At 39.3% G+C, this 15,524-nt stretch overlaps 1 protein-coding gene and 2 non-coding genes across 3 annotated transcripts; 1 reads left to right on the forward strand and 2 right to left on the reverse strand.

The window, feature by feature from the left end:
* The first annotated feature begins 1,062 nt into the window (after nt 1-1,062).
* On the forward strand, nt 1,063-6,919 carry ccdc25 (coiled-coil domain containing 25). The gene is made up of 9 exons (XM_023264319.3): nt 1,063-1,256; nt 1,430-1,477; nt 1,630-1,669; nt 2,087-2,138; nt 2,445-2,520; nt 2,656-2,759; nt 2,898-3,100; nt 4,926-4,971; nt 5,150-6,919. Exons 1-9 carry the CDS (start codon nt 1,232-1,234, stop codon nt 5,177-5,179), a joined length of 624 nt encoding a protein of 207 aa, XP_023120087.1. The 5' UTR covers nt 1,063-1,231; the 3' UTR covers nt 5,180-6,919.
* A 1,105-nt stretch (nt 6,920-8,024) lies between these two features.
* On the reverse strand, nt 8,025-8,097 carry trnaa-agc (transfer RNA alanine (anticodon AGC)). Its single transcript has one exon. It is a non-coding gene; the product is annotated as a tRNA-Ala (tRNA).
* A 479-nt stretch (nt 8,098-8,576) lies between these two features.
* On the reverse strand, nt 8,577-8,649 carry trnaa-agc (transfer RNA alanine (anticodon AGC)). The gene has a single exon. It is a non-coding gene; the product is annotated as a tRNA-Ala (tRNA).
* Between the last annotated feature and the right edge of the window lie 6,875 nt (nt 8,650-15,524).

Raw genomic sequence — 15,524 nt, forward strand, 5'->3', positions numbered from 1 at the left:
GTATTTCATTCGATTTTCTTAAAATGTCAGTGGAGGAGGAACATTTCATTGAGAAAGGAAGGGTGATCTGAGTTTTAGAGCTGCAGCTGCAAAGATACAGTCTCTCTTACCCACCAGCTTCAAATGGGAGACTGTTAGCAGCAGCTGTTCTTAAGATGTGAGAGACTTTGTGGTAGAGTAGAGCCAAGGAAGTTCTGAAATGTACCCAGGCCATACATGTCTTTGTGAACAACATCAACACTTGAAAGATATTTCACCATACTGAATGGATCTTTCAACAACTTGCTGACAACTTGGTCCTTGGTTTTGGCCATTACTATATGAATGTTCTTGATCAAGCAAGTTATATTTTCATCTCTATGTCTGTAATTTGTTTCCATACTAACAAGTAACATACTCGTCAACTCAGATGGCTCATGATATGCCATTAACAAACAAAGGCTCACATGCCTCGAGGTGTGAATGACTGCAAAACTGCTTGATCAGGGATCACTCAAAGTGCTAATGGTGATCAAACTTGTTGGGGAGCTATCTCAAAACTATGTCAGATCTACTAGATAATTTACCAATTAACCCCCACCTCTGTTTAGAGATGGCTGTTCCAGTTTAACATAGATGGCCTCCTTTGTTCCTTTCTCAGACCTCCTGTCTTCTCTGTGAGTGTGGTGTGAAAACGTGCATCTGAAATTCCCCATCATTAGAGTCAGTTAGAACTGGAAGAAGCCTCATGTTTGAAGGTGTAATATCTTCAACGGACAAAAAGAGATGTCCAGTTGTTTTTACTGAAACTCTTAGGATTACCCCAACCCGAATGACTAAGAATCAGCACCAGCACAGACTTTATTTTGAAAATACCTAGTTTGGGATTTTATAATCTCTAATGTGCATAATTCTTCGTGTCACCAAAAACAACTAAATTCACGTGCAGCCATAAAAACTTCATCAACATACAGCACTTAAAATTATATATATACCGTGAGGGGTTAAATTCATTTAGGCCCCAGTTTGTGGAACCGGAAGCTTTTATTTAGTAGCTGCAGTGGTTGCTAACAGTCGGTAGCTTCACACATCTAACTAACAACTTCCCGATCAACTTGTACATGCGAGCAGCAGCAGCGAGCAGTTAGCACTCAGCTCATGATACTGTATTGTATTTATTATCTGCGTTTTAGCTTTCAGACTCTATACACTTAGTGTTCGTCATTTGGCGGCGAGTTTTAATTCACGTAAAATGGTGTTTTACTTCACAAGTGCCGGTGAGTAGATCCACGGGGCTAGCAGCAGGCTAGTAGCTAGCAGCTAATAGCCTGGCTAGCTTAGTGCTCGTTAAAGCAGTTTTTTATTGTCTCCTTCTGTGTCTTTTATGTGTTGTGTCCCAGTTGAGGTTGCTGTTCCACTTAGTAATTGTCCTTGTCTTTGTCTTTTTCAGTAGTGGACCCTCCCTTCACAATCTACATGGGAAAAGACAAGTATGAAAGTAAGATTGTTGTCGGTTGATCAACCACATACCCCTTTTAACACGGTTATGTTTTTTCTGCCTCTCTGAATGTTTATCTGTTCAATCAACGTGTATTAAGAACCGTACATGATACCACAGCAGCTCTAACGCGAGGCTGTTTTTGTCAACAGACGAGGATCTTATCAAGTATGGATGGCCTGAAGACATCTGGTGAGATTTTTTTGTCTTTATTTAATTTGCTTGAAGATATTTCTGTAACGTTGTGTGAAGTAGGTCAAACAATGTCCCTTACCTTTTCAAAAAACTGCAGATCCTGGTTTTGCACTAGGTTATTTTGCCATTCCAATGCAATTTTGATTATTTAGCCCCAATGTAAAGGGATTAAATACACAATACAGTGTGTGGCTCCTGATTCCCAGTGATGTTTATTTACTTGGAGGTGAAAGGCAGTGACACACATGTTCTATTTGCAAATCATCTGCAAGCAAACCAGTGCATATGGACTCATTTCCCCTTAATTTTCTGTTTTTAATCTTCCACTTGAACCCCAGGGTCAGACTTTTTATGTAATGTGTAAATTTATCTTTTATTCAAGCTTTGCATTTGAGAACTTTTCTTCTTATCCAGGTTTCATGTGGACAAGCTGTCTTCTGCTCATGTTTATCTGCGATTGTCAAAGGTAATGAGTCAATGCAACATGTATTAAAATACACATTTAAGCACCTGTTTTCAGTTTCGAAATGTTGATGTTTTGCTGCTATTCTTTGTCTCACGTGAAAGTAAATTATATATCTGTTTCTTTGGTTTTTAAAGAAAATAATCAGCAGAATTATCATTAAGGAATACAATCATCAGCTGTCATTTCAGCATTATTAAAGCATCACAATGAGACTGTGGGATTCATCTGTTTGAAAGCAATATTGATGTGAATATTACGTGGTATCCAGCCACACGCTGATTATTCTGGTTCTTTCTCCTTTCCTAGGGTCAAACCATAGGTGACATTCCTCCAGAGGTGCTGATAGATTGTGCACAGCTGGTGAAAAACAACAGCATCCAAGGTAGAAAAAAACAGTTCACTTTGAAACCTCATTGTTGACCTGAGAAATCATCCTGTGCAAGCTTCTGTCTGCTTTTTGTGACATAATGTGTGTAAACCGTGTTCAGCTGAGTTTTATTGTGTTGAATGTTGTCAGGCTGTAAGATGAACAACATCAATGTGGTTTACACTCCGTGGGCCAATCTGAAGAAAACAGGAGACATGGACGTCGGACAGATCGGCTTCCATCGTCAGAAAGAGGTCAGAAAACGACTGATGAGACACTGAAAACAAATCCACAAGGATGTAACCCAAAGTTAAAATTTCATTTTTATTAAACATTTTATTAACGATTGATTTTTCAGTCAGCTTCACATTTTTTCTCTCTCCTTCTTGCAGGTGAAGATTGTGGCGGTGGAGAAGAAAATCAATGAGATAGTAAACCGTCTGGAGAAAACAAAGGATGAAAGATTTCCTGACCTGGCAGCAGAGAAGGAATCAAGAGACCGGGAGGAGAGGAATGAGAAGAAAGCTCATCTCCAGGAACAGAAGAGGAGAGAGAAGGAAGAGCAGAAGAGGAAAAAAGACATGGAGGAGCTCAGGTAGACTGGAAATCCGGGACAAAATTGGAGTAAATTTGGGTTGCAGTGAAAGAAGAAAATATTTGAGTTGTGTAAAAGGGTCATTCTGTGTCAACTCAGCAAATGTGGTTGCTTGACTATCTCAGAATCTGTTGAAACTTTGTAGGAATCATATTTGGCATCTGAAACTGACCATCTGCCAATTTTTTTAGCTGAAATTCCAACATTTTCATAATTTTTTTACCCAATAGAAATTTTCAATAAATCCCTCATGAGTTGGAAATTGAAAAAGATGTCACTTTCAGATCTCTTGAAGTATATGTCCTAGAGTCTTCAAATTTTCAGGAGATTCAGCCTGTATTTGCTGCATTCTTTCCATTCACCAGAAACTTCTGAATATCTCCCCGTTACTTCTTAAGCGAAAAGAAACAGCCACATACTGCAGGACAGCTGGACTGATCATCACCTCAACCTAACTAATGGAAAGAGAAATTAGAAAGATCATTTTAAAACAAAGAAGTTGGTTGACTGGAAGGACTATTTTGTTAAGTGCAATAGGAATCTCCACATGCCAGCTGACCTAATCATGTTCGTATTCAACCGTGCTGGCTTGTCTTCATGTGTTCAGGCCGCAGGGGTTGTAGCAAACAACATATCCACCACATAAAATGACTTTTAAGTTGTTCCAACAGCTTCTATTGACTGAAGGGGAAGCTGACCATTTAGTCTGGCCAGTCTAGGTCTCTTCTTCCTGTTAATTATGGAAAGGTGAGGTCTCCAGAGTTGTAGTTTCAATGTTGGGATTACTGTTGTCTATGGACTCATGGAGTCTTGCATCAAAAGGTTCCAGATAAGGCTGAAATGATTCCTCGAGTTCTTCCGATAATTCAATTATTAAAATTCCTCAAGGCAAAATCCTCTGAATCAGGGCTTCGTTTAATCCACTACATACTAGACCCCAGGTCACTAACTGGTGGGTCATGGTCCGACTCTGGACCCAGACCTATAATCAATAAATTATAAGGGGATTTTAAATTTGACAGGAGGCTTCTATTTTAAGTTGATTTTAGTGTTTATAATAATAATAATTTGCCTTTATTTGTCACAAATACATTACAGCACTGTGAAATGTTGCTTTTTGCTTATCCCAATCGGGGTGTGTGCCATGTTTTCAGCATTTAGCAGATCAGAGGACTGAACTATGAAGGCAGTTTAACATAGTCAGACTTTCTTTGTATAAAAAAAAAAAAAAAAAAAATGTTCTGTTAAATGACAGTTATTCTCTGGATTCTTGATTTCAAGATGTTAATTTAGAAATACTTTCATTTTTACCCAGTTTGCTGAAGAGGACTTTTGTTATTTCTACATTTCTACAATTTCATTTAGCAGACGCTTTTATCCAAAGCGACGTACATCTGAGAGTAGATACAACACAAGCAAGGATCTAGTCAGGAGAAAACAACCTGGATAAGAGCCATAAAACAAGTTCAAGTGTGATAATAGGACCATGGTGTCTACAGGCAGTGCAGGATTTCAATACTCATTTTGTCTTTGGAATAAATATAATTGAAACAATTCAGTTTCCATTACTTTACCCAAGCTCTGGGAATTATTACATTACTGCGTTTGAAATGATTGTGCTGCTGCCAGTTTTGGTGCTGCCTCACTGTTAGTGAATCCTGGTTGACAATATTTTAGATTTTGGGTCCAATTTGTCAGTTTGTCAGATTAGCGATCAGTAGCATTACGATACTGACCATCTAGAGTCTTTTTGAAGCACTAAAGGCATCGGCTTAAAACTGTACGACATCAACACTGTGTAATAAATCTGTTTTTGCCTCTTCAGGAACTATTCTTCACTGATGAAGTGTGAAAACATGAAAACTAATGAGGTGAGAACATGAACCATCCAAGTGAGATCATAGTGTTTAACTAGTCAGAGTTAAAAGCGTTCAGAGTTGTATATTAAGTATTGCTCGTATCGTTGCTAAAGAACAGCATTAATGACTCAGAAGAAAGACCATTTTTCGACCCTGGTCATGCTTCTAACTGGTCCTTTGCTGTCTGCAGGATGGGTACGATTCAGATGACTTCATGTAAGAGACAAGCAGACTGGCGATCTGCTGTGAGGACGCTCCCCTGCTGCTTTTGCTTGCTGCAACTCTGCACTGACATTGAAAAAAGAACAAACAAAAACAAATGGATACATTTTGCTTTTGGACACTCAGAGCAGAAAGCGAACCAGCGAGAAACGGCCCTGGGACTTGTGGTACAGAAACTGCTTTCAGACCAAACTGAGCTGACTGACCTCTTCATCGCAGGAGGACACTGTGAATGAAGATGCACAGGACGACAGGAATAATGAGGATCATTTTAGGGGAAGTGACACTCAGCACAACGTTGTTTGATGGGGGTTTTCACTGCCATATTGCCTGATGTTGATAAAACTGGAGTCTGTATGAGTGTGTTTGATTTAATTACTCATTTAAACTTGAGAATGCAAACTCTCCCGCTCCCTTCTTTATGTGTTTATTTCTCTGCATGTCAGATTCTATTGAGTAGAATTCGTTGTCTGAATTACACTATCTGTTGTTAGTAATTTCTGGCTTGCACTGTGAACTATTCTGCTCAAGCATTAAAAACAGTGTCAGTCTATCATTTAGTTATTATTTAGCAGATTCAGATGCCCTCTGAATCTGCAGTATCCAGTATAATTACCAATCAGTGGCATTAGCGTCAGTTTAGACCTGTAGATGTGTGCCGATTATTTAAATTGTGTCAATTACTTGATAAGTTTTTTTGGTCTATAAAATATCAGAAAATGGTGAAAAGTGTCAATCAGTGTTTCCCAGACCTCAAGATGACAAATGTCTTGTCCACAACCTAAAGATCTCCAGTTTACTGTTACAGAGGAAAGAAACCAGAAAGGAATTTTAATATTTTTCTTTTTCTTACTCAAACTGATTAATAGATTATCAAAACACTTCTATTGTAGGTACACATGAAAAGCTCATAAAGTATTAAGATAAAACAGAAAATAGAATTGAAGGTTTTAAAATTAAGAAAAACAAAGGCTATAAAATTGTCTTTGATTTAAAGCAGTCATATCTGTGCTCATCTTTCATTGATACTGATGTTTGTTAAAAAATGTTTATCTGTATGAACTAAAATTGAGTTGTGCCACAGGAGCTGTTAATTTAATTTTATTTTTTTTGGAGTAATAGCCAGGACATTCATAGATTCATAATAACGTGTACAAAACTTTGGAGCATGCTAAGCGAGCACTCTACCATTTGAGCTAATCCCCCACATTGAGAGTTTTGTGATGTCGGAAAGTGACATATCGAGTCTTTCCTCATCGACTTTGTTGGAGGGGTTGTGTCGTTCTACGTTTCTCTTTAAAACGCCCCAAATAGTTTTGTACTGTTTAAACAATTCATTAAAAGAAAAATATTAAACGAAAAGAATTAGGTAATTTTCTGGCGTCTTTCCTCTTTTGTGACAGTCAGCTGAATATCTTTGGAAAAACAAGACAATTGTCATGGAATCAACTCAGGCATACTTGTTTCTCTTCTGTCTTTAGAAACCCTTGACAGATCTTGGACGGGCACAGTGTCAATACTGATTGTGAACTGCTTTATTGTTTAACCTAATAGCGGTCAAAAAACTGCGAAAAAAGAATGTTTGAAAATATATTTTTTTAAAATACTAAATAAGTCTAGAGTTCCCCCTAAAATGCCATTTTTCTCTTGTCCCACCCCCCTGATGACCAAATTGAATCTCAAAACAGTTAAAATGAAAATTAAATCTCCTTTTTCTGGTGTTATCTTTCTTCACTGATGTTTCTTGTAATTGGTTGAAGTTTTTTTTTTTTTTAAATCAACATAATATTTTAAATAATGATTACTATGCATGTTCTCGACGAAGGCAGAAAACAGTGAATCACATGATATGCTGGAATTAACATCATCAGTTTTCAAAAAGCATGGGTAGAGCAAAGCTATGTGCAGTCAGTTTATTAATTAAAACTTCATCATAATTAAACAATAATGTCTTCCATTTTGTTCTTCAACTTCAGCCAAACGCTTTCACAGTGACAGTATTAACCATTTCTTTTGCCTGTAGGTGACAACACAGACACATCTACATCTTTCAGATGAGTCCAAAAAGTACTTTATCTTTTTAAAATTTTACCTAACATCACTTTTGTAAAACTTAACCATAGTTTTTGCAACTTCAGATTTGCTTTGTTTAAATCAGCAAATATTTTTTTTGTATTTATTTTTAATTCTGTATTTCTTCTGGTAAATTAGCTGTAGGAATTAGTATAAATATGACAAGTCAAGTCCATTTTATACTCCCACATAGTATAATAGCTAGCAGTGTTGTTCTGTAGTTTTCCAAAGAATGCAAATCACAACACAGCTGCATCGCATTGAAGATCAGAAGATTTTCTACAAAAATGTAATCCTATTTATATACATACACAAATAAAAATAAATGAGTTAATGTGAGATACATGCCATAAACTCAGACTGACAGTACACTTTGACACCTGACTTCTTTAACCATCAGGTATCTATAATTACAGACACAGATACATGATGTGTTATTATACAGGGGACAAGCACATTGCTGCCTGGCACTGTTGGTACACTGATATGCGACTTTGTTTCTGTAAATAACAACCTAAAGTGACGCAGGTAACTGACACTGCTGTGGCCATCACGCATTCAAACATCTTGTGTCTCGTTACGTTCTTGCAGAACAGGGACAGAGGCAGGGAGAAGGGTCCTTTGACACTTGATTGTCAGGTAATTCTCAGCGTAGCATCCTGTAGTAAATCTTAGAATTCACCTAAATTTACTAGTATTTTAATACCGGTTTATTTTTTAGAAGGAAGAAAGAAAGACACAGTTGTTTTCCTGGTTAAAATGAAACAATCTGGAGGATGCGGGCATCGATCCCGCTACCTCTCGCATGCTAAGCGAGCGCTCTACCATTTGAGCTAATCCCCCTGGCTAACTAAGTTCATGACGCTGCTGCTTTATGAGGTAGTCCACTTTCTGTTTCTTTCGTCGCATGAAAGTAGGCTTGTTGTAGCTGCGGGATAGAATCAACGAAATGATATATCAAGGGCCGATAAACATACATTTTGGAGGATGCAGACATCGATCCCGCTACCTCTCACATGCTAAGCCAGCGCTCTACCATTTGAGCTAATGCCCCATGACGAATAAAACCGTGACGTCGTTTACTCATTCTTATTTTGACCTACAAAACATCGAGATATAGTCACTGCGGTCCTAAACTGTGTAAGAGTTAGTTTTCTGTTCTTGGCTGGATAATAACTTTTCTCTTTTCCTGAACATTCTCTGTAAATCCTAGAGATGGTTGTCTGTGAATGTCAGTAGTTAGAACGGTCCTGGTAGAATTTCACGAGCATGACAGAGGGATATCAGGTCAAGCTATGATAGAAAAAGACAGTAAACTATCTTGGAGGATGCGGGCATCGATCCCGCTACCTCTCGCATGCTAAGCGAGCGCTCTACCATTTGAGCTAATCCCCCATGTTGCAAATCGTTAGCGATGGGGTAGATCTCGCCATTGTTCGAACACTGGAACGTTCTTTGTATTTGGATTTCATATTCAAATCAAGAGTTATACTTCCCCGAAAGAGCATTAGGAAAGGAAAAAGGAAAGAAATTACAAAAAAAGAGGTGAATTGAGAGTCTTTCCAATCGACTTGAATGTCGGAGGGGGGCGACGATCGGACACCCGGGTCCAGCCCTAATGTTTTTTTCTATCTGCTGAACCTGTGCCATTTGGAGGGAAGTGAAATACAGTATAAATTGTCACTGGAAGTAGTTTGCACTGTTCAAACATAAAAACGTAACCTTACTTCAGGTATTTGTTTCAAAAGCTTTATGTTGTGAAACACTGAGATTTAGAAATTTGTATTTCTTGTGCATTTTGTAAAGATGTTATTTATTTTTGCTGTTTTTTATTTTATTTTATTGCAAATAAATTTATTTGGAAATACCAGAATATGCACATTATATTACATTTTTGTCTGTCTGATCTCATCATTTCTAAAAACTAAATCGGACACTACAGTTACTTAGTACTTGAGTAGTCTTTTCACCAAATACTTTTTTACTCTTACTTGAGTAATTTTTGGATGACTACTTTTTACTTCTACTTGAGTGATATTATTTTGAAGTAATGTTACTCTTACATGAGTACAATTTTTGGATACTCTACCCACCTCTGCTCAGAGCTAAAGGTTGTCCAATGAAATATTAGAGTGTGCGCCTTTTTTTGGAGGGGCAGTGTACTATTGCCTTTGTTATTAATAGGTGCATAAGCTGAAAAAGCCCAAATGTCATTCATATTCTAAGCTAAGCAGACACAGGGAACTCAAGGTCTGTCTGCGAGAGGCAAAGGAGTCTAATAGCAAAAAGGTGGAGCAGACACTTGAACAAAACAACATGAGAGAGGTCTGGGAGGGGATGAAGACCATCACAGGCTGCACAAAGACCCACAGCACAGCAGAGGGGGACACAGACAGAGCAAACCAGTTTAACCAGTCACTGTGATGCTAATGTGTCACCTAACTATCCTGCTCCCCTTGCAACACCCATCCTCAGCAGTCAGTGGGGAGGTTATGGACAATGCTACAGATCCCCTCTCCCACCATCACTAGAAAGGAAGTCACACGCTGCACATCTGACTTCCAGTATGAGTCTGCCACATGCAGAAGTACTCGGACGATGCTGTGATTGTTGGATGTGTGGAGGGGGAGTACAGGGGCCTAGTGCAGGGCTTCGTGGGATGGTGCAACTCAAACCACCTGCAGCTGAACACCTCCAAGACCAAGGAGATGGTGCTGGATTTCAGGAGGAATAGACCCACTCTCCAGCCCATTTCCATCGGGGGCACGGACGTGGAGGTGGTCAGGACCTACAAGTATTTGGGGCTGTAGTTGGACAATAAACTGGACTGATCAGACAACACTCTGACAGCGTTTACAGGAAAGGACAGTGTCATCTGTACTTCCTGAGGAGACTGGTGGATGTTTTATCAGTCTGCCGTGTCCAGTGTTCTCTTTTATGCTGTAGTTTGTTGAGGAGGGAGTGTAATGGATAGATAATGAATGACCTAGTTAAAAGGATTAAAAACATGTTTAAAAACAGTGATTAATAGTACAAAGGATTAAAAATACATTTAAAAATAGAAACAATCGTAAGATAAGAATTATGTGTTAGGAGAGAGTTTAAGTTCATTTAAAAGATACTTTAAAATCGTATTTAAAACGTGTTAAATATTGTATTGTTTATTTGTTCTGGTGTGTACAAGAGAAGTGAATCCAACTCTGTGATTGATTAGTTGTGTCTAGGTTTCGCTGTCGTGCACTTCCTGTTTTGGTCTGTAGGGGGAGCTTGTTGCCTGCGGCTTTTCATTATACTTTTGGATGAAAGCTAGCAACAACGGCGTGTTTCTTCTTTCATTCACTTCCCCCCTTTACAGCATGCTGTACAGGGGTGTAACAGGAGCGTTAAAAAGAGAGATGCTGCACGACTGGACAGACTGGTGAGCAAAGCTAGCTCAGTGGTGGGCGCAGAGCTGAACTCTCTGGTTTCAGTAGCAGAGAGAAGGACCATGGAGAATATTCTCTCCATCCTGGACAACACACAGCATCCTCTGCACAGGACTGTGATGAGGCAGAGGAGTGTGTTCAGCTTCAGGCTGCTGTCTCTGACCTGCTCCAACAACAGACTCAGGAACTCTTTTGTCGCCCTGGCCATCACACTGTACAATTCATCACTGAGTGGTCAGGGGGCGTCACAGTCATAATCAAATTAGGACCAGTGTGATTATTATAGAATGTCTATGCACCTTAAGTAGTGCGACAAAACTGTTTTCCTACTACCTGTCAAAGTCACTTTAAATCACTCAATCACTGTAAACCACTGTGCCTTGAAATGTGTAAATACTGTATATTGCATTTTTTATTACATTTAGTATTCTACAATTTTTTTAAATTATAAGTGTTTTTATAGTATATAATTGTACAGAAAGATTTTTATAGTATATATTAACCTTTAATGTTAATGTTACTAACTTGCCTTTTTTTCATTTTATGTTGTTGTATGTAAGCCGCTGAATTCTTGAATTTCCCTCAGGATTAATAAAGTATCTATCTATCTATCTATCTATCTATCTATCTATCTATCTATCTATCTATCTATCTATCTATCTATCTATCTATCTATCTATCTATCTATCTATCTATCTATCTAATGTGACAGCATAATAATGTTACAATAGAAAAAGACTGGTTTAAGTAATTACAGTTACAGTAAGTTACAGTGGATTGTTTTGGACTAAGAAAAACTACATATGTTGCTGAAAGCTAAATTGTATTGACAGAATCATGTCTACCATATGGTCACTACTGGAGTTACTCACTGAGTGGTTGAGTAACACACTGGCTAATATGTCTGGCAGTATAACAGTATACTGCCCAAAATGATAGAAGTGATAAATATTAACAGCTAGAACAATGCTTTCACGAAGACTCACCCCAAAAGAGGTTTAAAAAATTACTAAATAGCAAATGAATGGAAAGTCATAATTGTTGCCAACTTGAAATAACGTCGTAATAAAGTGTGTACTTTTCTGACGACACACAGGACATAAACCAAAGCATTATACAATATAAATATAATGTTGTCTTACTTGAAATGCAAAAGTTTACGTGAAGGCGTCTGTATTTTTCCACAAACATAAATTTGAATGAGGCAGAGGGGAAGGCAGCAGGACAGCCGGGGTCGGCAGGCTCGAGCTGTCATTGGTCACTGAGGTTGACCCCTAACTCGCCCTCTCATTGGTCGGAGAGGGTGAATTCTGGGCACACTGGACACTGATTGGTTGAGTGATTCTGGGGAATTCTTGACTCAAACTAGTGGTGGGAAGGAAACTTTGTGAAGCAGTGAGGCTAAGTGTTGCCAGCTTGGTGACTTTCTCGCTAAATCTGGTGACTTTCCAAAGCCTCCTGGCGACTTTTTTTTGTCAAAAGCGACAAATCTAGCAACTTTTCTGGTGTTTTGGAGACTGACATGAAAGCTCAGATCATTCTGCAGTTACTATCCTCAACGAGCAACAGGTGCTGCTGTGAGCTCCTCCCCGTCCCAAAGCAAAGGCAGTCAGTCCAGTAACCCCACAGCATCCCACTGTCTGATTAGAGGAGTCCCACATCGCTCCGCGGCCAGACGGCAGATGAATCGCACGTGCGCAAAGTCGTTGCAGATCCCGTCCTGGCTTACAGAGATGTAAATGATGTAAATGAAAATGTTTATTCACTGTCATACTAAAATAAATCACTGCATTTAGCCTCTAGTATAAAAATATATTTTCTGTGTTTATATTCACTTTTTGTCTCTCCCACAATGTTATTCCTCTCTCCTACAACGTTGATTACAACTATATGCAAATTGAAAATTATGCAAATTAGGCGATGGCGTCATTTAGCGACTTCTAGTGACTTTTAGGACAGCCAATAGCTACTTTCCTTACTGAGGAGTTGGCAACACTGGTGAGGCTTGCTTTATGTACCGAAAATGATTCGAAGCTTTGGGGCTTCGCTGTGAGGAGGAACACGGACATCTAGTGGTAGACTGGAATTACAGCAGCTGTTTCATAACTTGACCGAAGCACAAGAATAAAACATCGTTTCAATGCCAAATGTATGCAGTGAAACTCATTTAAAGCAAAACCCTCTCAATGGTGCAGGTGTAAAAGTTTCTGAGTACCTTGAGAGGTAGCTTAAAGTCCCTCAGGCATCTGAGGTGGTAGATACGGTGTTGAGCTTTCTTGACCAGGATGCTGATGTGACAGGACCATGTCAGGTCCTGTGTGATGTTGACACCCAGGCACTTGAAGCTCTCCACTCTCTCCACTTATGTCCTGCTGATCCTGAGTGGGTGGTATGCTCTCTGCTGCTTCTTGCTGTAGTCCACAATCAGCTCCTTGATCTTGCTGACGTTCAGGAGGAGGCTGCTGTCTCTGGCTGCACCAGTCCTCCAGGTGGGTGATCTCCATCAAATAGTCTTCGTTGTTGTTGGAGATCAGACCCACCACTGCTGTGTTGTCAGCAAACTAATGATGGTGTTAGAGTATGATGTGGAAAAACAGTCATAGTGTACAGTGAGTACAGCAGAGGGCTCAGCACACAGCCCTGGGGGGCACCGATGTTCAGGGTGCATGAGTGGGACAGGTGTTTTCCCACTCGAACCACCTATAGTGAGGGGTAGAGGTAGAAGGGTAGAGGGGTAGAGAGGTAGAGGGGTGGAGAGAGGGAAGGGTGGGAGAAGAGGAGGGTGGGAAACAAGGAACATATAACACAGTTGGATACATGTATGATAAGATAGATGATAAGTACAAAGTACAAGCTAACATTGAAACTGATTTATAAGTTTACTGTTATGGTGTACAGCTCTGGCATTAAATATACTACATATATAGCTGGTAGTAAAATTCAAACAGTATGTAGATGAGCATATCAAGTATAGTGAGGGTGATGCAGAGTAGACTGGTGGAAATGGGCAGCTGGAAGCAGTGGGCTGGAGGAAGGTCAGCAGCAGCAGCCCACAGTGGACATGATGGAGACTAAGCCATTTTGGTGGGACAGCAAGTGCAGATCTGAAGCATCCAGCTCTGGGACCAGGGACACTCGAAGCAAGGACACAGGGGGAAACAGAGTGAGTGCAATGCAATAACGGTATATATATTAAATATAAAGGTAGTTAGAGAAGGGCTCAGTGCATCCAGAGAGGTCCCCCAGCAGCCTAGGCCTATAGCAGAATAACTAGGGTCAGAACTAAGGGACGTCGAAGAGGAAGTCAGTTGTGCAAATGAAGACTCCAGTTGACCCGCTCAACCAACTGCTGTCTGCTTAGAAAGAAGGTCTCATTTGAAGATGTTGGGATGTACACATGCAGACATATCAATAAAGGGTCTTTCTTCTGTCTGCTGTTTCCAGTGAGTATTTACACAATACATAACACACTGAAAAGCTGCAATGATTTTTGTCACAGTAATGAAGTTAATCCCACTTTAGTCCACTTTCTCTCACAACATCTGCACAGTGAACACAGGGATGATGACAAGGTGGCAATGAGCTGCTTCGTGTTGCCACACCTAGAGTGGACGTACACAGTGAAGTGGCTGTTTGTGGGTAACAACCAGACAAACGTGGAGACCAAGCAGCATTCCTGTGCAGCTACTGTGACATTTACATCACCTCATCTTCATCAGAACCGTTACAAGTCCTTGAAATGTGAAGTAAGAGATCCAGACAGTGACGAAGTGCAGCTTTTTCCATTCAGCCCTCAGTCCTCAGGTAGGAACAATGTGATGACTTGTTTACAATCCCTCCATGAATTTAAAGTTTCAAGATGGCGTCATTCTTTTCTATTTACATAATTATTGCAGATGGTTAGCATGAGGTGACAGGATGAACCAAATCCTGTATGTATGCACAAAAACATCTGGATTTACTTAGTTTTCCAAAATATTCTTCATATTTCACAGAGATCCATCAGTTCTGAATTACACACAGTTGGTTCTGCACATTGTTGGAGTCTTTCTGTGTGTTGTGATTACTGTTGTTGTCATCAGAGCTACAAGTGAGAAAATTCAGAACAATATTAGATTTTTCCAAAACACTTATAGAATAAATGCTATGTGACAATTTATGTTTTCCTTACCAGGGAAGCAGAGACAGCCTGATGAAGATGTTGTGAGTTGAAAATAACAACAGAAATGAAGTGAGTGAAGATGGTCCATGAATGTCCATGAAACTGTAATGCAGGATTGTGTATGACTCAGTGTTTGTGCTTTGCAGGGTTTCAACCAGCAAGAATGTGGAGCTGATTATATACACTACCATTCAAAAGTTTGGAGTCACTTAGAAATGTCCTTATGTCTAAAAGAAAATCATTTTTTTCAACAAAGATAACATTAAATGAATCAGAAATACAGTCTAGATATTGTTAATGTGGTAAATGACTATTCTAGCTGGAAACAGATTATTTGTAATGGAATATCTACATAGGGGTCCAGAGGAACGTTTCCAGCAACCATCACTCCTGTGTTCTAATGGTACATTGTGTTAGCTAATGGTGTGACAAGGCTAATTGATGATTAGAAAACCTTTGTGCAATTATGTTAGCACATGAATAAAAGTGTGAGTTTTCATGGAAAACATGAAATTGCCTGGGTGACCCCAAACTTTTGAACAGTAGTGTACATGGTTTATGTATTGTTGGGCATTTTAATTAGTCAGTCTTGGCTCATCAAAGGTTGTAGATGGGAAATTCTAATCTGTAAAGTATCAAAACATTTTAAGCATCAATAAGTTTGTGCAAGATTTATTGCTTTT

Source organism: Amphiprion ocellaris, chromosome 12, assembly GCF_022539595.1.
Source record: "Amphiprion ocellaris isolate individual 3 ecotype Okinawa chromosome 12, ASM2253959v1, whole genome shotgun sequence".
Lineage (NCBI taxonomy): Eukaryota > Metazoa > Chordata > Actinopteri > Pomacentridae > Amphiprion > Amphiprion ocellaris.

Excerpts from the sequence above, each read along its gene's own strand:
- ccdc25 (XM_023264319.3), top strand. The coding sequence starts at position 1,232 with ATGGTGTTTTACTTCACAAGTGCCG. Across the intron at positions 1,257-1,429 it reads GTTTTACTTCACAAGTGCCG|TAGTGGACCCTCCCTTCACA; the intron begins GTGAGTAGATCC and ends TGTCTTTTTCAG. Across the intron at positions 1,478-1,629 it reads GGGAAAAGACAAGTATGAAA|ACGAGGATCTTATCAAGTAT; the intron begins GTAAGATTGTTG and ends TTTTGTCAACAG.